Source organism: Hermetia illucens, chromosome 6 (assembly GCF_905115235.1).
Source record: "Hermetia illucens chromosome 6, iHerIll2.2.curated.20191125, whole genome shotgun sequence".
NCBI lineage: Eukaryota > Metazoa > Arthropoda > Insecta > Diptera > Stratiomyidae > Hermetia > Hermetia illucens.
In genome coordinates, this window is record NC_051854.1 from 48,336,174 (window position 1) to 48,362,624 (window position 26,451).

At 44.9% G+C, this 26,451-nt stretch overlaps 1 protein-coding gene across 4 annotated transcripts in view; it reads left to right on the forward strand.

Moving 5' to 3' along the window:
• Positions 1 to 26,451, forward strand: part of LOC119658930 (atrial natriuretic peptide receptor 1) — a 608,286-nt gene that overhangs the window by 560,856 nt on the left and 20,979 nt on the right. For 2 of the 4 annotated variants that reach the window (XM_038066760.1, XM_038066762.1), the window contains one exon: positions 22,314 to 23,420. The exons of the other annotated variants lie outside the window; for them this stretch is intronic. In XM_038066760.1, coding sequence (XP_037922688.1) covers positions 22,595 to 23,420 — 826 coding nt within the window. In that variant the 5' untranslated portion in view covers positions 22,314 to 22,594. The remainder of the gene's footprint in view (positions 1 to 22,313; positions 23,421 to 26,451) is intronic. 4 annotated transcript variants of the gene reach the window in all.

A 26,451-nucleotide genomic window follows, 5' to 3' on the forward strand; every position in this document is an offset into this window, starting at 1 on the left:
TTAGCAAGTCGGTATAGATCTCTCTCGCCATCCCGACTTTCCAGTTTATCGTAAAGATTTTTATAATGATTCGCTCGGGTGACAGCGACTGCTTTCTTTGCTTCCCGGTTGGCATTCTTATAAATTCGCCAATTGCCAGGTTTTATCGTCGAGAAATTTATGGTAGAGGCATTTCTTTTCACGGACCTTCATTTGAACATAATCATTCCAAAGCCTAGTATCTCGGTTGATGTACCGCTTACCCGGCTTGGTGACCCCGAGGGTTGCAGAGGCCGCTTTGTGGATCGTGTTTTTCATTTGGTTCCATGACTCTTCCACATTCGTAATGGTCGGCAGTCGTATGAGTGAGATCGTTTCTTCTTTCTTCTCACCAAATCGCCACCATTTAATGCGCCGCGGGCCAGTGCGTTCCTCACGCTGTTTTATCGGTGGCTTAATTCGTAGGGCGAAAATCAACGGCCCATGTTGCGGTGCGATGGTCTCATAGGGAACGACTTTGCAATCAGTAACAGTGGTAAAGTGTTGGCGTCTTATGAGAATGTAGTCGATTTGCGTTTTACTGATCCCACTATAAAGTGTAAGAAGATGAAACAATCGTTTGACGAACCATGTATTCATAAGTACAAGGTCATGTGTGTCCGCAAAATCGATTATACGCTCGCCATCCCCATTGCGCGCTCCGAACCCCTTTCCCCCATGGCACCTGTTACCATCTGCCTTTTCACCCACATGACCATTAAGGTCGTCGACAATGATAATACAGTCGTGAACAGGCAGGTGACAAGTCTTTTCACCACGAAGTTGCCAGAAGGCATCTTTCTCGGCATCAGGTCGACCTGTCTGTGGTACGTACGCGGTGAAGAAGTGAATAGTGCGATCAGCTGATATAATGGTGAGCTTCATCAGCTGATTATCAAATCGTTCGACTTCTTTAATGACATCACCAAAACCCTCTGAGATGGCAATGCCAACACCATATTGAGTGTGTGGGCTACCAAAATAGAGAAGTTTATAGCCATTTTTACCGCGTTCGCGTTCAATGTCGCAGCCTTTGGCACCAGACCATCAGGTCTGCTCCAGAGCATAGATATCAATGCGCCTTTTCCGAAGGGCTCTTGCGAGTTCCTCGGCCTTTCCAGTCAGGGTACCAACATTTAGCGTGCAGACACGTATTTGTTTTGTTTGTTTTGTTGTCCATGCGTCAAGAACCCTTGGCCATTTCTCGACAGGGCCGGGGCCCGTCCTGCCGCGTCGACTGAGGTGGACGCCCTAGCATTTCTCCGAGGCTTGTGACTCAATCCGATCATCATGTTTGTAACGACATTGTACCACCAAGAGAGATCAGGTAGCATAGTGGAATAACTCCAACTATACTCTATTTATCTCTTTCCCTGATCTCAGCATTTCATTTCTGTTTTACTGAGGATAGTACAGAGTACGTTGCCTCAAACCCTCCTCCTTTACCTGGGCTTGTGACCAGCATACTATGGCGGAGTTCAATTCGTCCCACATCAAAACGCGATTCCAAAAAGATCGACTCTGTTACATTTAATGAAGGGAAGGGTTGCCTCGAGTTTTCAAATATTGTTGGTCTTGGTCAACAGAGATAGTATCTTCCAATTTATTTTCTCATATCCTATTTCCGGGGTGTGGTAACTTATATATGTAAGTTAATAATTTTTCCGCGATATTTACTCTTATTCGTTGATCACATGTTTCTTGCGAAATATCAGATTTCTCTTCGATTAGTTTAAATTCCATTCTTCTTCTGACTTGCCGAATTCCTTCCCGACATGTTGACGTTAATAACAGTTTCGAACCTGATGGCATTCTAGATCTCTTTCCAAACCAAACGTAAACAGAACATTTTCCTTCCGCTTACAAGAATTTATAACAAGAGCTTGTTCGAAGCTATTTTTCGGGATAGGTGGAAGATAGCTCGTTGCATCCCCTTGCAAAAAGTATATGAGATTACACTGGCCGAAAACTGACGGCCCATATCCATCCATTCCTCCCTACTCTAAAATTTTTGATAGATTATTTTCCGAGTTATCACAATCTCGGCAGATGCCGGATTTTACCTAATACTAGCACTAAGTGCTAAGCACTTAGGCTCGGACGATCCTACTTACTTGAAAACTAAAAGGGCGCTGGTGGTAGTGGCCGGTGGTAGGTCAATGGGATAATCCGTCGAGTACTCCCCGCAACATCGAGCACGGATGCAGAATGGTATACATCTTCATGGTTCGAACCAGACTGTGCGAAAGTCCCAGGACATCAAGGGAAGTCGTGAGGGATTTAGGTACAATATCTGTAGCTTACAATATTATGGGAACTACAACCACCTGCTCGAGACGCCAAATTTCTTTGATTTCCCAAGCCAATGGCTCATAGTTCACCTTCTTCTCCGCGTATTTCCGTTCGATGTTGCTGTTATTGGGGATGGCAACATCAATAATATACGCGGAGCGGCCCGTCTTGTCAACTAACAGTACGTCAGGCTTGTTGTGTGCGGTATGGCGATCAGTCAGAACTTGCCGGTCTCAATACATGCTGTAAGCAGAACTATCAAGTACTGCTTGCGGCTCATATCGGTAAACCGGACATGTTCCCGTGATCAGCCCATGCTTGTATGCAAGGTTTTGATGGATAACCTTACATACAGCATTATGCCTGGTGATGTACTGCACCGGTGCCATAACAGTACAGCCAGAAATGAGATGGTCCAACGTCTCTAACGCCGAACCACACATTCTGCACTGGTCGTTCTCCACCCGTTCTTTCATGATGAGCTTTTTATAAGCTCGGGTGGCGACCACGCCATCCTGAATGGCACACATGAACCCCTCCGTCTCTGCAAAGAGCTCCCCACCAGACAGCCATCTGTTCGACAAATGGCTGCTAAAGACAATTCATGTGTTTACCGTGCATTGCCTTCGACTTCCATTCATCGATCCGCTCTTGCTCCGACTTCACCCCATTCAGAGGATTGAAAGATCGATCCTTCAAGTTAAGTGGAGTCAGCCCACTCTCTGCCATACAGACAACCGCATGCAAGGGACTCGCCTACTCTTTGCTATAAAAATAAGCGCGCAGCGAATCGACTTGGCGATGATGTTGTGCCGCCACGTCAACCACGCCCCTACCTCCGATGTCACGAGGCAGGTTCATCCGCTCCACCGGAGACTTTGGATGATGCATTCGGAATTTGGACATAGTTGTCCGTATCCGCCCCTGGACGTTTTCCAGATCGGTCTTCGTCCACGGAAATATTCCGAATGCATAAGCCAGTGAAGCGATAGCGAATACATTCAACGCGTTTATTTTATTCTTCCCCGAGAAATGCGATTTCAGCACCAGCTTTACACGTTGTAGGAATTCAGACAGCAGAGCATCCTTCAGATCATCAACCCAAGCATTGGTTCCTTGCAGAAGTCCTAGGTACTTGCAGGAGTCTGTCTTGGTCATAGCTTCGATGTAGAGGTCACCAGTGCTATGTCCGGCGTGCTTATGGCTTGGATTCTACACTTGTCTAATCTAAACTCCATCCGAATATCACGGCTGAACATGTCTATTATTCGCAACAGACTTCTAAGGTGGTCATCAGTACCAGCATACAGCTTGATGTCATCTAAGTACATCAAGTGTGTCAGTTCGCACTTAGCACGTAGGCCATATTTTATTGCAAAGCCATGCCCTCTAGCATCATTCAGTAGCCATGAAAGGGGGTTCAGTGCCATACAAAACCAAAGAGGACTCAACGAATCCCCCTGGAAGATGCCCATCCGTATACGGCTGGGCTCTGAGGCATTAGCACCCTCAGATGTACGCACTGATAAGGTGGTATGCCACCCTTCCATGGCTGTCACCAAAAACTTTATTAGTCTCGGGTCAATGCGATACATATGTAGGATATCGATTAGCCAGGTATGCGGAACACTATCAAAGGCCTTGGTATAATCGATGTAGCAACTAAAGAGGTTTCTATGGCCTCTAGTTGCTTGTCCTACAACTACCGAGTCGATAATGAGTTGCAGAATGTTGTTGGTCTCGAGGTGCGCATTGACCCTTCCACTAGTAATGGACATTATGAATTTGTAGATGGTTGGTAAGCAAGTAATCGGTCTTGTGTCTGCGGGGTCCTACACCGTGTCCTTCTTAGGGATAAGGTAGGTAATCCCCGCAGTGAGGAAGGATGGCAATTCCTCCAGCTGACTCATTATCTTATTTATACTGTGTGCCAAACGATTGTGTACGCTGGTAAGTTTCTTATCCCAGAAAATCTGCTCCCCGATCCAGACCTGGGCCTCTCCAGTTCTTCGAGCTGTTTATGGCTCGGCGAACTTCCTCTTCGGTAACATCCGCAAAATTCATGCCAGGCGTATTGGGCATGGCGGGTGCCTTCGACGATAATCCACTCAGCATTCTGGTCAGGTATCAATAAAAAGTCCACCCCAATACGACGCCGACGTTCCAAAGTTCCAAAGTTTCCATGGTGGATCTCTTTGGTCACTCAAACCAATAACACGAAAACGAATCTTCTGACCGTGCAATCTGATAGCCGCAACTGCACCACAATACACAAGTGATTGTAGTTGCAGCAGCGACATATCAGCACACAGCCGAGATGCAATCTCATCATTGATTTGAGATAGAATTCTCGGAGTTGCTGGAGATGCATAGAGCCTGGGAATACCTGGTCTATGCAAAGGATCCATATCCAAGAATTCTATACACGCTCTTTGGAATTCGTCCCGAACCTCAGCGGAAACCTCAGCTGAACGGTGGAGAAGAGTGCTCCGGCGAGTACTGAAACTGTTACCTGCAGTGCGGCGTCGTGTTGTTGATGCTGCCGTCTCTGCCCCCATCGACTCTCGGTCACCAGTTTCCCCGATGACCTCAAGTCGAACACGCTCCTTGATGGTGGCAGCGATTGTGTCGCTGCGAGTAATAAAGCGGTACTGATCTGCGACTCGCTGCACAGTCACGTGCACGAATTGCGGGAAACGCTCGACGAATCTCTGGTGCGACAAGGGGCGATAAGATGTTGTGCCCACCCCGCCGTTATTTTGTAGTAGAAGCGGATGATGAAAAGGTTCATTTCTTCAGTCCATTTCATCCGCTGCCAACGCGAACCTGCTAAAGTGGTCGCCACGGATTGTGGCGAAACAGCTGCAACAGGCGGAGCTGGTCGTCGTGGCGTCTAGACGTCGAACCGCCCCACGACTAGCGGTTTCGACGCCGTGCTGTCCATTACAAGAGCCCGACCCAGTCACCAAGTCAGACGACTCCCGCTGATTTCCTCTTCTTCTCATTTTTGATGGTGCATTTTATCCCTAGCTGTCAGGTGTTGGCATAGTTTCCTCAGTGGGTAATCTGCAGGACTGCAAAGTTCCTGCACTTGATTCACCTACCCCTGAGACACTGTGGTGGTGGCATAGTATTATTATTATTATTACTCTGGGTGTAAAAAACATCCGATGCTGCTGCTTTCACTTGCGTATTGCGTCTGTGTCTCGCTGCAAAGTGGGGGAGCTTCGATTGTTTAACACCGAACGTTCTCGAAACCCAGCAGTGGCGAATCTTTATTGTCTACTTTTTTCGGTCTTCAAGCGAGTTTCGGGAATTTATTCACAAACAGCAAATGTAAATGACCTCATAATACCCAACCAACCAAACAATGTCTAATTATTCAGCGTTTATTTGCCTTAAAAGCTTTTGCACAAACAAACGTGTTCGACATGATTATAAATGACTTTTCTGTTCTTTCTCAAAAATCCTCTTCTACTTAGAAATCTAACAAGTTAAATAATTTGCGTAAGAAAAGAAGCCGCATGAGTGTACCTCCGGAAAATCACGCCTACAACTATAAAAGAGTTCACTGCAATTAAGAAAGATTAACGACTCACGGTGCAATCTAAAAAGCCATAAATATTTACACAAGTCGAGATTCATTACTTCTGAGGTCGATTCCACATCAAAAACTAGGAATATTGTAGTGATTTACGGTCGTCTACTGTATCTGCAACGATAATGATGAATATGCGTCCATGGGGGCCAGGACACCAGGTTATAGCAACGGGAAGCCATAGATCCTTCCGTTTGTATAGAGGAATCGACAGGAAATGCATTTGAAGACACCATGGAAATAATACATTTCGGCCTTGGGGAGATGTTTTCTCGTATTTCCATTGCGATTGAGTTAGTACTTGGACTTTCTATTCCTGAAAACTCTCGTATTGCATTGAAACTGCAACTAATTTCCCAGGAGGAACAGAGAAGTCTAACGAATGAATCTCAACTGAAATCGAATCTAATTTCGAATGATATTCCATGTACATTTCAAACGGATTCCTTAAGGAAAAAACTAGGTTGAATAGCTCTGAATCTCTACAATATCCTCAAGGGGTTTTCTTTATAGTCGTGGACAGAAGCAATACAGTATCAACCCCACAGATATCAGCACTAACATACCCTGCCGCTTTCAATGAATAATGGAGTTCTGTGAGCCGATATTGTCCTTTATGGGGTTACGCTCTACCCTTGAAAAGTTTACAAAGCTTTTAGACCATCCCTGCCGCGCGCCCTTGAGGTCACCGGAGAAAATTTAGGATAGTGTTTGATCCGTACTTCTCACTAAATCCGAACAGCTAAAAAAGAAATACACTTGTTTGTGTCACTTTCTTGCGGAACCGAACCCTTGCAAATTAGGTTGCACATTACAAGGTATGTCCAACTTAGGTTAGGTTAGTTTGAGGGGGGGAACCGTAGCCCCAAGCACTCAGGTCTTTTACTAAGACCATTATCCTCAGCGTTCTTCGTCTGCGATAAGGGAGAGATTGGCTTCGCATTGTATATGTTCGTCATCTTATCTGCCAAGATGTCAATCGGCATCATTCCAGAGATGACGAATTGTGCATCATCTGAGACAGTCCTGAAGGCAAAGCATACCATCAGGGCTATTCTCCGGTAGACTGCACTCAGTTTGTTGGTGTTAACTGACCTCTGCAACGCCTCGCTCCAAACTGGAGTCGCATAGAGCATGATTGAGGTCACCACCCTGGCTATAAGCAACCTAGAGGTATGCCGTGGCCCTCCCACGTTCGGCATCATCCTCGCCAGGGCCATACTAGCAGTGGATGATTTATCGCGAACATACTTTTTTTTTTATGGATGGAGGTGGAAATCTTAGAAAGACGCTGCTGCGCCAGGTTGCAGCAGTGTGTGGGATTCGCACCCACTAAAACCACCCCACTCTTCCGCCCCTCCCCGCGGGACCACCGTGAAGTATTACTTCGCGGGGGAGGCTCTGGTTCGCTATAACAGCTCGTCCATGTCACGTCTCCGTCGCGCTGCCTTCCGAGCTCGATCCAACTCCAGGAGTTTTGTCTGCACCACGGCTACTGCCTCATTTACCGCCATCCAGTTTTCCTCCGACTTCAGCATCTCTTCCACCAGGTTCGAGGGCTCGATGTCCGCCCCTAAGATGCTGTTCAACCTCCTTTTCTGCTGCAGAAATCTGGGACAATAGAACATAACGTGCTCCGGGTCCTCGGGTGTAGCACCGCATTCAGGACAGTTGGGAGACTAGTGCAACTCAAAGCGATGCAAGTACTTCCTATAGCCACCGTGTCCCGTAAGGAACTGTGTCAAGTGGTAATTCAATTCTCCGTGCTTTCGGTTGACCCATTTCTCGATACACGGGATCAATATATGGGTCCACCAGCCCTTGTCGGAGTTATCCCATCGTTGTTGCCACTTGCCACACAACTCTCTCCTGATGGCTTTTCGGAAATCCGCATTCACCTCGGCTGGATTTGCCTTCCGTTTTTCGTAGAGCCAGTATGCCTCGCCCGCTAGAAGATCTATAGGGATCATTCCTGCGATGACACACACTGCCTCCGTCGACGCCGTCCTAAATGCACTGCACACCCTTAGCGACTATACTTCGGCCCTCCCACGTTAGGCATCATCCTTGCAAGGGATGAGCTGACATTTTCTGCCTTCTCTCGCGCATAATCCAAGTGCCCCTTGAAACTCAGCTTGGCATCGATCATCACCCCCAGGTATTTGACAACCGATTTTGAGACGACCTCACGATTACCAACCTGAATGGTAACCGTGTTGTTCTTCCTACGGTTGGTAATGAGGACCGCCTCCGTCTTTTCGTCCGCCAGGTCCAGCTTGGCCATTCGTAACCATGACGTAACCATGATCGCGAACATACTGTACGTGTTGCTTATAGCTGAGCTTGCTGTCCACACCACCCCCAAGTATTTGATGGCCGGCTTGAAAGTGATGATATGATTCCCGATTCTAATAAAGGCGTAATTTCTCTTCCAGTGCTTAGTGATGAGGACCGCTTCTGTTTTTTCCTTGATAAACTCGGACAGCTCAACTATTTTTGCCCCAAGCTTGGTGAAGGGTAATTCCTCCGGATCGGGATTCTGCTCCCTATAAGCTCGGACAGGGTTACTCCTTTTATAAGCTCCTTCACTTTTGACGTTTTTGACCTTGCCTGTACTTCCTTCATCGTCTTTGGCAATGGTGGAGATCTCAAAGTTGACGAGCTTCTTTTGAATAGAACCCTTTCTTGTTCCTGGAGCACCTCCTACTGTCGCGCATCTTGAACATATGCGGTGGGTGTTATCGCGGTTTTGTCGTCCAACGATCTGCCTTCGGTTCATCTTTATTTGGTCCTGTTACTGGTGTTCTCGGTAAGGTCGTACTTCGCTTAAACACCTCCTTCTTCAGATCCAAATCTGTCTGTTTGTTTGTCTACCGTACCCGATTTATTCGGAAACGGCAAGACCGATTGTCACGAAAATTGGTAAGAGTGTGTGATCTGCTGTTCCGTTTACATACAACAAGTGACGCCATTTTGTATTAAGTTTAAGGGGGGGTCCTCGTACATGTGATGGAAGGTGCAAAATAGTTTTTCAAAAAATGTACTTTTCAAAACTGGCCGTATTTGATATTGGATGAAACATAGGGGAGTGAGGGCTCAAAATATGACCTCCAAAAAGTGTAATAGGTCTCGTTCTCAGAACCCACCCAACCGAAAAATCTGAAAAAAAAATCACAGTGGTGCATCTCTATGAAATCTAGGCCTCAAAAAATATCCGTAGCTTTGAGACAATTGGATCAGTCACCTATCGCGGTACAAACTATGCCCGAAGGAAAATTTTCTACTTCTCGTTATAATGCTTTCTTAAACAAGTCGATACTTGGGGTTTTTTGCCCTCTTAAACTGATCATGGTTTGTAGTTCACTGGATTAAGATCTGGACTGTCAGAAGGCCGATTATCTGCAGAAATAACACTGTCGACGTTACTTTTAAGCCAAGTTTGAGTTGAACGCCGGCGTCAGAGCCGTAGAAAGAAAATCCGAGCCCGGGTTGAAAATTATTCAGAAAACGGGGACTGGGGTGACAAGGTATACTAAGCCTGACTAACTAACTTTAAGCCGTCAAGGCTCTACTTTCTATTATCTTCCAGGGCGATTCTATCAACTAGAACAGGGAAGCTTTTCCTGGGGTTATCTAGGTCGTAGAGGGTGATTTCGGGTGTACTATTACCTTGTGAAAATTGTTTTTAAGTATGGGGTATTCTTGCTTCTCGGCCAGTGTGGAGGGTTGAATTTTCATAGTTTGTGGTTTGGGGAGATAGATCTGTCCCTGATGGATCTACGTTCTTTTTTAACAAGTTTACTTTTTGGGGATTCATGTTGATTGAATCGGTTTCGGGCGAAGAGATTTACTCTAACTTCGTCCATCTGCATGTCCTGGGGGCCTCTAGGAGGGACGCCTCCCAACCGGCCTCGCGGGAAAATCACCTAGAAACTGCGAGGTCCGCAAATTCCAAGAAACAAACAAACAATACTTGAAAAATCAATCTCCCAGCTTCTGGTTTCTGCTTACCACTGACTGTTTTCCGTCAGTTTCTTGAGAATTCCAGGCGGCTGTCCTGGAATAAACGGCGGAACAGGCAATGCGGCTGGTATAGGAATTCTCCCAGGGATTGGAAACTGTGATCCCCGCCCGGTAAGTAATTGGGGCAACGGAATCTCATCTACTTGAACTGTTTGCGCGTACTTCACGCTCTCATAGTATTGCTGCTTCTTGAGTCTTCGTCTCTCGCATTCATTCTCCTTCCGCTTCATTCCTGCCCAAAGGGGAAAGCAAGTCAATAGTTTCTGATTTAAAGAAACAAAACAGTTCCACAAAGCAGGAAGTAGAGGTTAATCTCGATGCTCACATAAAGCCGCATCACACGATCAAATGTTTCCTTAAACTTCTTCCGTTTCTCTCTTAGAACTTTTTCATTATAGGGTGATGGTTGGAGCTATTATATTCGGGAAATTGGAGGGAAATATCAGTTTTTGTTCAACTTTTATATTGTGCCCACAGGTGCGGCGCTCACCCATTTCATCAATTTTCTCCATTTCTTCGAGAATCTGTCCTGGATCTTTGCCTTTCAAAACGGCAGCTCGGACCATCTGCCGTTGCTTTTTATCCTTCTTCAACTCCTTTTTTCTTACATCCTCCCGTCAGGCCTGGCCGGCGCAGGCTCCTATTGAAGCACCCACTGTTGATTTTTCAAAATTGATTAGGATGATTAAACAACCTTGCTGAGTGGCCGAAGACGACCTAGAGGAAAGAGCTATCTCAAAACCTAAAAGAAATTGGCTAAATGACGGCGAATTTGGGGACGTCCATTGAACGCTTCGATCCCTCATGTATCATTTTTACAAAATCACAGTGTGTATATCAATGCGTGGGCCCGCATAGGATCTAAATATAACTCAACGAACTCAACGAGATAAAACTAGAAAATGAAAATCGATCGAGGGGGGAAATGCATGACGGATCACAGTCTCAATCATTGTTTCCTCTGCCTCAGATTTTCAATGAGTCCCGGTCCCTAAGGTTCCCTTCCTCTCTCCCCTCCCTTCAGACCTCCTAACCCTTTCCTCCCAAAACAGCAGTTATCGCGGCGGGAAGATGATCATATTCAACGGCCCATATGATCGACATCGCCCTGGCCTCGTCTACTCCACCGCCCAATAACACCACCTTCCCCTATATGTATCCTTCCTCCATCCATTCATGCAACACAATTATCCAACGAACAAACAACAACATAAGAGGGGTTTTTCCTGACTTTCCCCTCTATAGCATTATAATAATAATAATCGTTGGCGCAACAATCCATGTTGGATCAGGGCGTTGAAGTGTGTTAGAGCACTTCATTCAAGACCGTAACGGTACACTAGGAGGCAATGTGGTCAGCATTGCGCTCGCCCGAGATTATTACCCTGATTTGACTCAGGTACTCATTCACAGCTGAGTCGACTGGTGTCCGACGTCAAATCACGATACAAATTCTACTGCCACCAGTGAGATTTGAACCGCGACCATCCGTACGACAGCCTTGCGCTCTAACCACTCAGCTATCCGGACACTCTATAGCATTAGCCATAGGATAAATTAATACCACCGTAAATTAAGTCTAGTATTAAGCAAAATGTTAATTTCTAGGTAAAGTTAAGCTGTTAGAGATAAGTCTAGTATTAATTTTAGTCATAAACTACCTGTAACAAAATCAAACAAAATAAATTGAATGTGTTAAAAAAAAAAAAAAAAAAAAGGTTCCCTTCCTTCCTTGGCAAAAAAACGCTTGGAGTCGAAACTAGCATACCGAATAATTTCCCCAAGTCACTACCCTCGATGTCACACTATTTCAAGCGAAACTGACACAGGAAAGAAACTCAACACTGTAAATGGCCTTTTTTGCGATTCAAATTTTCCACTCGACAAAGACAAAAGCTTTGTTTTCCACAACGCTCTCTGAAAGTTTTCAGGCTATAAAATCCATCAAAAATCAGAGAAAACTGCTCTAAACAAATAACTATTCAAAAGTCCTCCGAGCTACAATCTCTTTTAATAAAATTTTCTTGATTGAAAAAGGAAAATCGCAGGAAACCAAAAGCAATCGTCCGATCGATGTGAATTCGTTGCGAAAAACTCATGTTCTCCTTTCTATTGTTACACCCCTAGAAATCCGTGAGGCTTAACTTCACAGAGGATGATGACCTAACTGCTCCTTGGCGAACCGATATAAAATCTGCTTTAACAGCAATTTTGCGATTCCAATCCGTCCGGACAATGTTCAACTAATTCCACCAATTTTTCACCTCTTCGTGAAGTTATCTAAAAGAGATACGAGATATTTACAACCCCAAAATAATATCTCGCGATTTAGATCCACCGCAGTCAAAATCCTTCTCCTAAGTTTGTGGCACAAAAAAACAGAACTGTCAACTTGCTTCCAACACGTCCGAAGTCTAATCCAAAAATGGTCCCCTTTGCCCATCAGCCGTCTCTTGATCAGCCGGTTCCGCTAAATTTGGCCTTGAATTTCTCGAGCTCAGCCAGCAACATGCACAACAGCGTTGACGGATGCGCCTGATCATTCCCCTCTGTCACAATCAATTCATTCAATAATGTGCAATATTTGGCGAAATTTAAGGCAATTGCACACTATAGAATGCAAGACGAATAACGCTCCCGTCACGGAGCCGCGGCCACTACAATTTAACAATGATTTCAAAAATATCTGCTTGGTACACTGTCACCGATGTATTCACCCTTTTTCGCGGAAATGGATGTTTACGACACAAACCATCACTGAGGCAGGTTGGTGACTTCGTTGAACTCTCGGTACTAGTTTGAAAGCTTCTTTTGACGATGGCGCATAAACTCTGTCATTCTGGTTATTAAATGACTCCTCTACGGTGAATTTTTTTTTTGTTAGAAAAGGGGCATCGTTTGATACTTTTTGAAAATGGGGATCGTTTGATGCTTGTCGCCTGCATACCCTTTTGCATTTTACCGCCCTCTGGCAGTAAATTTTCCATACGTCTTTAGTAAGCTGTTAGCCCTAAGTCTTGATTGATTATGCGAGACATTGAATTTTTAAATAAACCGAAAAAGCGAATTACTAGCCCTGACGGGCATTAGCCTAACTGTCAAAATCTGACAGCTATAAAATTGTTAGTATTTAAAATTGTAACAATATTTCTGGGAGTAATAGGTATAACCGCGACCGAGACCCTGATTTTTTAAGGGTCAGCGTCCTCCTGTTAAAGACCTATTAGGCTTTCATGTCTCCCTCCTTAAGGGAAAGTCCTAGATTCTTTCACAAAGATTTTCATCTGCTAACAAAATTCAAATTTCTCGATTCGGCAACGTTTGCAACTTTACTTTAGACCTAATGGCCTAACCCCAAATACTGGATCTGGACCAAAGAAGGTTATTAAGTCTCTAACCCAAAACGCTCGTAGCCATTTGTCAAACATTCTTCTCTTTAAAAAAGTACAGCAGAGTATGTCTTCTTTAAGGGGTAACCCCACTTTTTGCGCCAAAACTAGGCCTTTTTAACGATTTTGTATGCGACGCTTTCGTTAATTTGGCAAATGATTCCTCTGTAAAGTTTAAGGGCTTATATTGATTGTAACCCCCAGCGGGAATCGGATGAGAAATTCAAGAGTTTGACTACATTTTTAAGTTTTTGTTTGCAAGATGTTTCAGAGGCTAGCATGTGGTCCACGATATTCTCGAGTGTCAACCATGCCCCGGGGCCAATTTCCACCTCCCCTCTGTGTGCGCCGAATCGTGGGCAGTTAAAAGCAATATGCTCCGCATCCTCCGGAATCATCACGCATGTCGGGGAATACGGGGAGTCGTCACGCCCGAACCGATAAAGGTATGCACGATACCCTCCGTGTCCGCTTAGGAATTGTGTTAGGTGGTAACTAACCTCACCGTGCCTTCGTTTCATCCATTTAGAGATATCTGGAATAATCCTGTGTGTCCAGCGTCCTTTAAGTGAATCATCCCATCTTTTTTGCCATTCCAAAATAGATTCACTTCGTGCTAATTTCCGACGATAGGTGTAGGACTCGCCGATTGCATATGATGGGTCATAGAGGCGTCGACCCTCGTTGGATGTCGATGAGGATCATGCCTGCTATCACACAAGTTGCTTCGTCTGATGTTGTATGGTAAGCGCACTACGTTCGCCATGCACTCAATCGGTATGGGGCTGCGATTTTTCTCCTATTTGCTTCCAACTTCAAAAACGGTGCCCAGACTGGAGCTGCATAAAGCAAGATGGAACTGACAACTCTCAAGATCAGGAGCGGATGGCTTTCCCTAGGACCACCTATATTTGGTAACATTCTTGCCAACAACTCCGGAAGCTTTGGTTGCTAAATTTTCGAAATGGGACTTGTATTTCAGTCTTTGGTCAACCATGACTAGGTATTTAAGCGTTGACTTCGACTGTAGGATGTGTTCACCAATCCTGATCTTTATCGACGTTTGCTTCCTTTGCTTAGTAATCAAAATTACCTGGGTTTTATGCTCCGCGAGTGTCAGACCAGCTTCCTCTAGCCAAGACCTGATTTCAAAAATTGCCTCATTTGTGAGTAACTCGATCTCATCAATATGTTGTGCCACGATAGTCACTCCGATATCGTCTGAGAGAACTTTAAAATTCCGTCATAGATTATTATCCACAAGAGAGGACCGAGGACTGATCCTTGTGGAACCCCGCAGGTCGTTGCGTCCGAATCGTAACACAATATCCTCTCCCGGAGAAGCTCCATGACTATGTGCACAAGGTATTTAGGAGTGCCCAATTTGGCTAAAGCCGCAATTATTTTGATCGATTTTGCCTTATTAAAGGCATTCTTCACGTGGAGAGTAACTACCGCGCAAGATTTATTGACCTTCATTACTTTTTCCGCAATTTCCGTCACCATGCTGATCGCATCCACAGTAGATCTTGCCTTTCGGAATCCGAACTGCCTGTCTGAGAAACCACCCTCCTTTTCTGTGATTGGTACAAGCCTATTGAAGAAAAAGTTTGAAAAGTTTACCGATGCCGTTTAGCAGGCACATAGGTCTATAAGGCGAAGAATCACCCAAAAGTTTATTTGGTTTCGGGATTACCACAAGCTTCTGTTTCCTCCACTCTTCCGGGAAAATCTCATCTATCAGGCACGTCGTAAATGTTTCAGCGAACCACCTTGGAACTGTTTCAATGGCCACTGTCAGTGCTTTATTCGGAATGCCGTCTAAACCTGGGGCTTTATTTTCGCAAACTTTTTCACAGTTCCCAGGACTTATTGAGTGGTTACCTCGGGAATTTCACCGGGATCTATCTAGACAGTGGGTAGGTTCGATTTACTTGAAACTTGTGGGAAGAGAGTGCTAATGATATCCCGCAGCAAATCAGGGTTGGTGAACGGCGGTGAGCGATTGTTCTTGATTGATGCCATAACTGCGTTGTATGCACCTCCCCATGGGTCGAAGTCCGCTTCCTTGCATAACCTCTTGAAGTGTTCAATTTTACTTTTAGAGATGGCTGCTTGCAATTCTTTCCTCGCCTTCTTATATCGGTTGTGCAACTCTTGAGACTCAGGTCGATTTCTGCTACGTTGGCTGTGTCTTCTGCTTTTAAAGCAAACTTTACGAAGTTCTTCGATTTCGGCATTCCACTGGAAGTTAGGCATTCGTTTCTTGAGTACCGCATGGAAGCGTCACACGATTTTTGTATCTTGTCAAGAACCTGCGCCACCTTTTCTCGTGCATTTTAGACCGACATCGCTTCCGGCAGAAGTATTTCCTCGAACATTTCTTTATCAACTTTTTTGGATGTCCAACCCAATACTGCACTTTTCTTGATTCGCTTTTGCTTGCAAAATTTTCATCCAATATAGTCATGTTGGATATCAAATGAAAGGTCTCGATTAGTACTTTTCCAAGCCGTTAGTTTTGACATTGTTAGAAAGGCGGGAGTGGAAAGAGTGAAAAGTGATGATTTCTTTAACGAACCTTGCCTTCGTTGATATGCAACCTAAGATCTCGCGCCAATCGTCGCCTGCTCGATCTGGATGAAGGCAGTTTGTACGTCTCGGGTGGTTCTTCCCATGATGTCGATATCGTCAGCATAGGCCAGTAGTTGGGTGGACTTAAAGAGGATTGTACCTCTTGCATTTACCTCAGCATCACGGATCACTTTCTCGAGGGCCAGGTTAAAGAGGACGTATGATAGGGCATCCCCTTGTCGTAGACCGTTGTTGATGTCGAATGGTGTTGAGAGTGATCCTGCTGCTTTTATCTGGCCTCGCACATTGGTCAGGGTCAGCCTAGTCAGTCTTATCGATTTCGTCGGGATACCGAATTCTCTCATGGCCGTGTTCAGTTTTACCCTGGCTATGCTATCATAGGCGGCTTTAAAGTCGATGAAAAGATGGTGCAACTGTTATTATTTAGAGGTCTAGATTTGACATAAATGCGTCATTAACATTTCTTCCAAATTTTTCAGTTGGATACGTTCTGAGAATGCGACCCATTCTACTTTTTGCTGCACACATTTAGAATGCTCACTCCCCTATGTTTCACTCAACATCAAAAATAGAATCAGCTTCGGAAAGAACTCAATGAGCCCTTTCACTTGATATCCTACGCGCCATTTTTCGCATAAAACCTTAAAAAGGAAATACGCTGCATACAAGAAAACGCTTATTTATACGGTGGCCATTCATTCTTTGATGGAGTATAACACCTAAAGCACACGCGTAGCGCGCGTGGTTACCCGAAATGCACCTCTTTTTCCACTGTTTTACGCTAAGTGTTCTTGGGAAGACCACAAGCGCGTATCTTAGGAGAGTGGGTTCCACTGCATGGCATATCCAGCAATGCAACTGCCGCCCCTTCTTAATGTGTTACCTATCCACTGTTACGTCGTTTCCTAGATATACAAATTGATCGACGCCTTCGAAGTTCTGCCCATTAATGCAGATTGGAAGAGTGCAATGACCCGTCAGAGTGAGAAACTTAGTTTTGTTAGTATTTTCTTTAGTCCAACTTGCCTTTCTTTCCAAATCCAGAGCCATTTGGTCGAGGTGCATGATCCGGTCAGAGCGCAAACAGTTGTCATCAGCGTAGTCGAGGAGTTCGAGGAAAGATGTCAAAGTCTATTGAATTCCTCCACAACAAGAAATAATATTGGTTTCAAGATGCAACCTTCAATAAGTCCGCGATCAATCTCAAATTCCTCCGAGATTTTACCTCGAATTAGCACGTGACCCTGTTTGCCATCATTTATCGCTCTGATAATACCTTTTAGTTTCTTTGGAATACTCATCCTGCGTAGAGGACTCCAGATAAACTCCTTGTTCACACTGTCAAACGCCTTCTCGAAATCGATGAAGTGGGGAAGCGAAGATCTAAACATCGCGCAATGTTCCAAAATGGTCATGGGGATCCGCAGCGGAAACCAACCTATTCCCTGGCGACTAAGTTTTCGAGAAGTTTTTGATGCGTTCCTGGATTATTTAAGCTTTTATCTTTGCAGATACTCCAATTATTACAATCAAAATGCGTGCTCTTCTTTGGAATCTTAGCGATTGCCTCCTTTTTTAATGTTTGTAATGACATAATGTGATTTGTCGATGGTCAAAAGACCAGCCTGAGTGGCCACAGACGCCAACGAGGGAAGGACTGTTCCAAAATCTAAAAAGAAAACAAAATTGGCGAATTAGACCCTGAAGGGCCACCTGCAAATATTGAAGCCGTATCGAAGTGTTCGTTCGACACACGCTTGTTCTTTGCTCTTTGAATACTTCGATCCTTCACTTATCATTAAACAAAACTTCACATGTCCTCTAACCGATGCATGGGTCCGCACTGGATCCTGAAACTCAACCAAATACGGGAATTCCCCTGCATCTAGCAAAAGATTAACACGTGAACTGAAATTGGAAATTGAAACTAAGCGAGTCAGGAAATCGGAACCTGGACCCTTCAGGTATTAAAGGTTTTCTGTATTTCTTTTAGAAAGACATTTGAGTGCGCATTTGTTCCATTAGTACGTAGCACCAATATATGCATCTATTATATGAGAATATCTACTTTCAAGTGATATTGACACTGAAGGTCTTGAATTTGCAAAGAAGTGACAACTTTGGCCTATTATAACTTTGTTAGTAATAGTGCGATTTTCACCAAACTTGGCAGAATTATGCTCTATATCATTAGCGTACATTGCTGCAACGATGAATTTAAGGGGGTTCTGCACCCAATTACTGAAAATTATAGTAATGTACTATTATTATCTTCATTTGAGCAGATATCGGTATGGAGGATATTTCGGAGCCTAGGCATATAGTGGCAGCCTGAGAATGGTTCCGTTAAAGAAATAATCACTTTCAACCCCCCGCACTCCCCACCTTTCCAATAATGTCGATGATGTCAAAATTAAGACCGGCTTCGGAAGTACTGATCGAGACCTTTCATTTGACACCCCACATGACTATATTTGGCGAAAAAAAAAATTTACCCCCCTCTTTTGCATGTATGGAGACCCCCTCTTAAATTTGACCTAGAATGATGTAACTCACTATATGCGTGAGCGTTCACAGTTCCCATCTTTTCGCCAAATTTCATGTCAATCCCTACAACCATCTCCGAATGGGGGGAGGGGGGCAATTCAAAAACGGGGGATTGCGATAAAGAATATAGATAGTCTATATATATGGAAACGCATCCGTAGTTTTTACAAATATATTTAAACAGAACAACGTCTGCCGGGTTCCGCTAGTGAATGATAAAGTTGAAAAGAATAAATTAATTTAAATAATAAACTTAAAATGATAACTTAGAAATGTAAAAAAACTAATAATTTAAAAATGATAAAAATGTTAGGCGAAAACGGCTTTACGGTTTCTTACCAAGCCAGAGGCAAACCGTCAGACGCCGCCTCACCTCTGCCCTGGGAGCAGCGTGACCGAAGCGGCAAAGTCACACGAAAGACGCAGGTGGCGCCATCTCAACATAAGATAGGGCGGAACGCCGGCAAACGGAGTAGGGATGGAATAACTTGATCCCTTGATGTCCAACAAGCGACCAAGAAGAAAAAAGCTTCATCGCAAAAGAAAGCTGAGCCGGTAAAAGTTTCAGGTAGTTTTTCGATCACGGCTCCAACTTTGGCAAAAGGGAAAGAGCCTACAGCTCGTAAACCCGAATAATGGACAAAGGTTGGTGACGGGAATAACCCTCATCTGGTAAACCCGAAGAATGGACAAAGGTGGGCGGCAAAAAGCGGCACAAGAATAAAATGAAGATTTGTCCGGAAATAATCATTATTTCCATGAAAGGAGATATATCCTGCGCCGTTATCCTTCGGAAATTCAAAGCCGATCAGGAACTGACAGACCTGGGTGGTATTGTGAAGTGTGAGCCGTATCAGGCGTACGCAAAAGGGGGATCTAATGCTGGATTTAAACAAATCTAGCGAGAAGACAGTGGATACTTTTCGCGGTCGGGTGGAAAATGTGCTAGGGGAGCAAGCAGAGGTGAAATCTCGAAAGCAACAAATAGTAATCGAGTGCAAAGACCTAGACGAGGTCACATCACAAGAGGATATTTGTGCTGCGATAAGGGAATGATTCAACCTTAACGAAATAGAAGAAAGTGCCATCAAAAGGGTGAAGAAGGCATATAGAGGTGCACAGACCGCTGTTATTAGCTTGGCAGGAATCAGGGATTAAACTGACTACTGTGGGCAAGGTAAGAATAGGCTAGGTCGTGTGCCGACTTGGGAGGCAAGTATCTTTCAAGAGATGCTTTAGATGTCTCGATTTCGGCCACTTTCCAGCGGCATGTACTAGCGTGCATGGTAGCTAGAAAAGGTGCAGGAAGTATAAAGAAAACGACCATAATTTCAAAGACTGCACTGGAGATCCACGATCAATGTTGTGCGAAGGAGAAAGGCAAGTCAATGAATGGCACGCTGCACATGGTGGTTTGCCCTCCCAAACCAATCTAGAGTCAAATGTGGACATGATGGTAATCTACGAACTTTACCGAAATGGTCGGCGATTTTAACGCGTGGGCCTTAGACGGGGGAAGCCGAGTGATGAACACCAAAGGCCAAATCCTGCTTGAAACCTTTGCGCACCCGCCTTCCGAGCCAGACAACTAGACTAGATCGTCGAGCTTACTTACATCAGTACATCCTGGGCGAAGGTGATGGTCTGGTGAACACTACACCCGCAATGACCACCAGGCCATCTTTTTCGATATCAGAAACAGAGGAGGCAACAGTTGAATGCGCAACAGAAGTGGAAGAATCAGGATACCTGGCTAGTTTTCGAGAAAGGGACATTATTTGCGGCTTTAGAAAAAGGTCACGACCCGGACGGAACGGCGCTAACAAAACTGAGCCAGCTATGTCAGCGAGTAACTGAGGCATGCAACAGAAGTTCCACTACATTAGAAAACGAAACTACTAGTGTAACCTCGCTCTTGAGAGCATCGTGTCTGCGAGCGAGGAGGCTTTGCGAAGAGGTATGAGGGAAGCCAGAATATTGGCAGTCGGAGGAAGAATTCCGCGATCTTCAAAGTAGCCTTAAGAAGGCTATACGGGAAAGTAAACGACATTGCTAAAAGCAGTTGTGCAAATAAGAACCTATAGGGCGCCGCTTATAAGGTTGTAATGAACAAGATTCGTGGACAAAAATTACCGTCGTAGACACCGGGTGTAAGTTTTCCACTGTTTTCTCCGTGGGGGAACATGAATTAGATGAGGCCTCCAAAATCTGTGTCTCAGCCACGACCTGATTCCTTAGAGTCGCGGGTGGATTCGAAGTCTGTGACTTCTTACCACTTGGAGAGTTACAATCCTTTGTTTCCATTTTCATGTGTTTTTGAACACTCTTATCCCACAAGCCCCCCCACCACGACAAGGTGGTGTCCGAGGGGAGTAAAGTGCGGCTAGTTTACAAAATCTCCTTTCTCACCTTAATCTACTACGACCATCGGCGAGCATCGATAGCAAAGTATATCCACATTACCCCATGAGGCCTGAGTCCCCAAGTCAAGGCAAAGCTGCGAACTAACTATACCTCTATATGTTTGCTCCAAAGAAGCTTTTTATCTAGAGTGATTTCCAGATATTTCCCTTCTTCGGAGAATTGAAGAGTTGTACCCCTCCCTTATTATTCCTATTCTCGAAATTGGTGGCCCTACTCCTTATACTTTCCCTCTTGTTCCAGAATCCTTGAGAAAGAGATCTGCTCTTTAGATATCAATTTTTAAGGTTTTGTGTAAACACAAATTATTAAAAAAAATTAAAATTATTAAAATCGGTTTACTGTCTGTCTGTCTGTCTGTCTGCCTGTCCGTCACACGCATTTTTCTCGGAGACGGTTATAGCGATTGACACCAAATTTGGTAGAAAGGTGGGAACTGTGAACGCTCACGCATACAGTGAATTACATCCTTTTACGTCGAATTTAAGGGGGGGGGGGTCCCCATACATGCAAAAGGGGGGGTGTAAATTTTTTTTTCATCAAATATAGGCATATGGCCTTGATTAGTACTTGTCAAAGCCGATCTTAGTTTTGAAATTCGTTGGAAGGGTGGGGAGCGCCGGGGGTTGAAAGTGATCACTTCTTTAAGGGGGCCATTCTCAGTAACTACCAAACTGAAAAATCTGAAAAAAATGAGGAGACTGCCACTATATGGTGCCTGGGCTCCGAAATACCTTCCATGCCGATATCTGTTTAAATAAAGTTGATAATAGTATATTACTACAATTTTTTGTAATTGGTTAGAAACTCCCCTTAAGTTCATTCTAGTACCATGCAGTGATATAGGCTATAATATAGAGCATGATCTTACCAAGTTTGGTGGAAATCGCACTATTACTAACAAAGTTATAATACCTCAAATTTGTTGCTTCTTTGAAAATTGAAGACTATGAATGTCAATATCACCCGAAAGTGGATACTTCCACATAATATATGGATATATTACGTGCTACGTACTAAGAAATACACAAAACCTTTCTTACCTGAAGCGTCCAGCTTCCGGTTTCCCGACTTGTTATAACTGTGAACATCTTTTTTCATTCAAACCATTCATGAAAAGCCTTTTTTTCCTCATTGTTTTTTTTTTGTCCGTTGAGCCCACTCCCTTCCTAAAGGGGACAAAGGATAAAGAAACAGAAGAAGTTTTTTTTACTTTAGTTATTTATTATGCTGTCCAGGAGGACTTTCTTTTGACTTGTTAGACCAAGGGATAAGTTTATCAACCCTAACAGTTTTAAGCTAAACTATTATAATTACCGACTTATGAATGTTTACCGAAAATAGTAAGTTTTTGCTAACGTTCTAACTAGGAGAGCTTCTTTTATCGAACAACATCCAATCTAACAATTGTCGTATTAATTTTAATCCAGACACGAGATCAACTGCATGAAGGAACTCACCAGTAAACCCAAAAACTCCATCAGGTGGTATTCTTACCATTGGACTGCAACAAAAGGACAATCGACAGCACCAACATGACGAGGCCTATGCTGACTATCATCTACACCAACCACTGAGCGCCCATGCGACAAACTCGACTAGCAATAGTGATCCCAATTGCTGAGGCAATAATGCCAATCCGGAATCACCAACCCTCACAATAATTCAATAGCATCCAGTGTACATAGATAGAAAACATCATCCCCTAGAGATGTCTGGTGCTAGTTTAGTGCTAAATCTACTTTTAAGTTGCTTCCTTGTGACTGTGATCGGCGAAAGTACGCGAATGTACAAGAGTCGCGCAACAGAGATAGTCCTGCATTTCGGCTACAATAGCTCTGAAGTTGTGACAGTTTACACTGGAAGGGGAGATACCAATGCCAGCAGACACCTCGAAAATATGATCGAATCATCCCCACGACGTAACCTTGTGTTTGCTGTGCTTCTCCCCTCCGAAAGTCAAGAGGAATTGATGAGTGACTGCATCTACCAGAAGGTTCTTCCAGTCCTTGAACTGGCTCTTCGAAAGATCCAACATCCTGACTACCTTTCAAATGAGTTCGATATAACTCTGGTATTTCGGGACACTTTCTGTTCGTCCGTCTATGGACCGATCGGGCTCTTCGAAATATATAATGAGCGGAAATTGAACGCTATTTTCGGATTGTGCTGTGAATATGTCCTGGCCCCGGTTGCTCGATATGCCGGGGTGTGGGAGATTCCTATTTTAACTACTGCAGGCCGCACATCGGCATTTGATGCGAAGGCCAGCTATTCAACGTTGCTTCGAATGATAGGTGGGCCAACCCAAATTGGCTATGCAGTCAAGGATATATTGAACTTCTTCAATTGGACCACAAATGCCATGATATTTCAGAACAATGAAGGTCGGCAGCATGCTGGAAACTCGATCTGCTACTTCACCCTGGGATCTATGAATTACCTACTGAAATCAGTCATAAACGAAGGATTCGAGGGAGACGCGAAAAAACCCAATATCACGAGAACATTGAACAATATCAAGTCGAAAGCACGAAGTAAGTCATGCCAATTTATATTTGCATACTAACCCCATGACTTACACCCAGCTACTAACCAGATTAAATGAATCAAATCTTTTTGATAAAGTTAGAATAATTAGAATATCAAAAGCGGCTTCCGTGAACGATATTACTGAAACAGCATGAATCAGTGGAAGCACTGTTTACAATACTCTCACATCTGTTTCCAGCGTTTACTTACAAAAAACCACTTTGAATGGAATGTTTGCCTCGAATTCCTGAACGGCGTTCCAAAAATAACTCGAAAGGTTGTAAATAAGTAGCGAGAAGCATAGGAACCTTGAAACCAACTAATTGTGCATATATCAGTGTTCCAGAATCAAACATAGACGCTGAAGTGTCATTTCTGTGCCCACATATCAAATCAGAAATGAATTGCAATCGCGCTTCATTATCATTATCGAAGGAGGGTCGTGGGTTGATTATTTACATTCACGATATCAATGGGTACCAAGAAAGATTGTTAATGAGATATTAAAGTGTAAACTTGAAAGTATAATTAAATCGTTTGAAATATGCAAACTCTGAGATAGTGATCAGCTAGAAGTAATATGTCAAAGAGATATAGCTGTAGGAACATATGGGAGCTGAAAAAGGAAAAAGAGAAAGATACTCAAAGATCTTGAAGGCGTTTTAGATAAGAATAGATGTTCCTGTAAAATAAAGCAAAATCGTCCCTTGTATCACAAATTCACCACTTCTCTCTCCTAATATCACATGACCAGCCTAGAACCCATGTGCTCTCTAGAAATACGGGATCTTGACTGCCTCATAGAAAAAGTCGAAGTAGAGGAGGCGCTAAAGCATGAACATCCAGAGGTAACCAATGCCCGGGTAGGTATTACCTCTGTAAATGCTCGAGACCAAAAGCTCGCCGTGGTGGAAGTCCCCGACCAATATGCGAAGAAACTCCTTAACAGCGGGGTAGTATGCAGGGTACGAATGCGGATAGTCCCTACCAAGTGCTACAGGTGTCTCGACTATAGACACACGTCAACAGTTTGCAAGGGACCGGACAGGAGGACAGCTTGCCGAAGATGCGACCAAGTGGGTCATCAAGCGAAGACTTGCAAGGAAAGCGAGAATTGTGTTCTCTACAGGGATCGTGGCGCATCTGGTGAAAGCGTCGCACACACTGCGGGCTCGGGACGGTGTCCGATCTTCAGGGCGGAATTGGAGAGAGCTAGGGTGCGAACGCCATGATCCGCATTTTGCAAATCAACATGCACCGGAGTGGAACCGCTCACCAGTTGCTAGCACTGCCATCTGGGTTCGGAACAACGTTCGACTTCGTGTTCTTGCCGAAGGCCGGGGGGACGGGTTTGTCTGGATTCGGTGTTTAGGGATAACGCTTTTTAGAGTTTACCTGACGCCGAATGAGACGATGCCGGACTTTCGGCGCCAGCTTGATGCTCAGGAGGACGCCGTTTTGACCACGGAGGGACGAATCCTGGTTGGCGGTGATTTTAATGCCAGGGCTCTTGAATGGGGCATGCCTCAGTCAGACTTCAGAGGGAAACGGATTCTGGAAATGGCGGCGAGAACCGGGCTCGTAGTTTTAAACACCAGATCCACGCCAACGTTTCGGCGCCCAGGTTGTGAAGGAAGCATTCCTGACATCACTTTTGCGTCGGAATCTCTGCCATCATCGGTGGACGGGTGGCGAGTCCTAGAAGACTTCTCGGCAAGTGATCATCAGTACATTGCGTTCAAAGTGTTTGACGCTACTTGCCGGCGAGCACCAATACGACGTTCCCCCTGCGTGTGGAATGTTGTGAGGGTGAACATCGGAAAATTCGTCGAAGCTCTTAGAGCAGGTAAGGCCGCGCTGGGGGACACTTCGGGGGGTGGTAGTGTCGCAGCTGACACCGTCGTAAATTCAATGATGAATCTGATAACAACGGCGTGTGAGGCTTCCATGCCCCGGAGAGGCCCCAAGCGCGACAAGCCTTCTATGTACTGGTGGACGGCAGAAATTGCCGACCTACGGAAGGAGTGTCATAAGCTCCGCCGTTTGGCACACCGTTTGCACGTCAACGAGGAGGCATGTGCCATAAAGGCCCAATATAGATCAGCAAAAAGGCGACTCCGCAGCGCTATAAATAAAAGCGTAGCTCGCGGTTGGTAGAATCTTGTTAATGAGGTGAATGAGAACCCGTGGGGACTTGGCTATAAGCTTGTCACTCGGAAAATCGGGGCTCTGCAGAAGCCCTGCATACTGAGCACCGACCAGATAGACCGCATTGTTCGGGCATTGTTCCCCAGACACCCTGTACGGGTTGATGTAAATAGCGCAGAAAGCGTCGTGGATTCCCCCCTTTTCACAATGAGAGAGCTCGAAGAAGCTGTTCTCATTATGAAAAACAGGAAGGCGCCAGGTCCGGGATGCCTTCCGCATCCCGGCGGAAGTTTACAAACTGGTGTTCCGCCAACGGCCAGAATTACTGCTTGAAGTGTTCAACGCGTGCTTGAAGGAGGGCATCTTTCCTTGTCGCTGGAAAGTGGCCAGACTCGCGTTGATCAGTAAGGGTAAAGGAGACCCGGAGCTCCCGTCTGCATACCGACCGCTGTGTATGCTTCACACGGTCGGGAAAGTGCTCGAGAAGCTCATCAGGGGTAGACTAGCTGAAGCGATCCGTGCTGCCGGGGACTTATCCGCTAGGCAGTTCGGGTTTAGAACGTGGAAATCTACAGTGGATGCTGTTATGGAGGTCGTAGATGCGTTTAATCGAGCCGGCGCCACAGCCGCCGACCTCGACGGATCGTGCTCCTCATAATGCTTGATATCAGAAATGCCTTCAATTCCGTAAGATAGACAGATGTGCTAGGCACACTAGAGAACTCCTTCACATGCCAAACTTGCGGATAATGAGGGATTATCTGAAAGACCGCTCCTTGCTCTATGAGACGCTAGTGGGCCAGAGGAGGATGGAAATCACGTGGGGAGTAGCACAGGGATCCATCCTAGGGCCGTACCTCTGGAACGCTTCCTACGATAGTCTGCTGA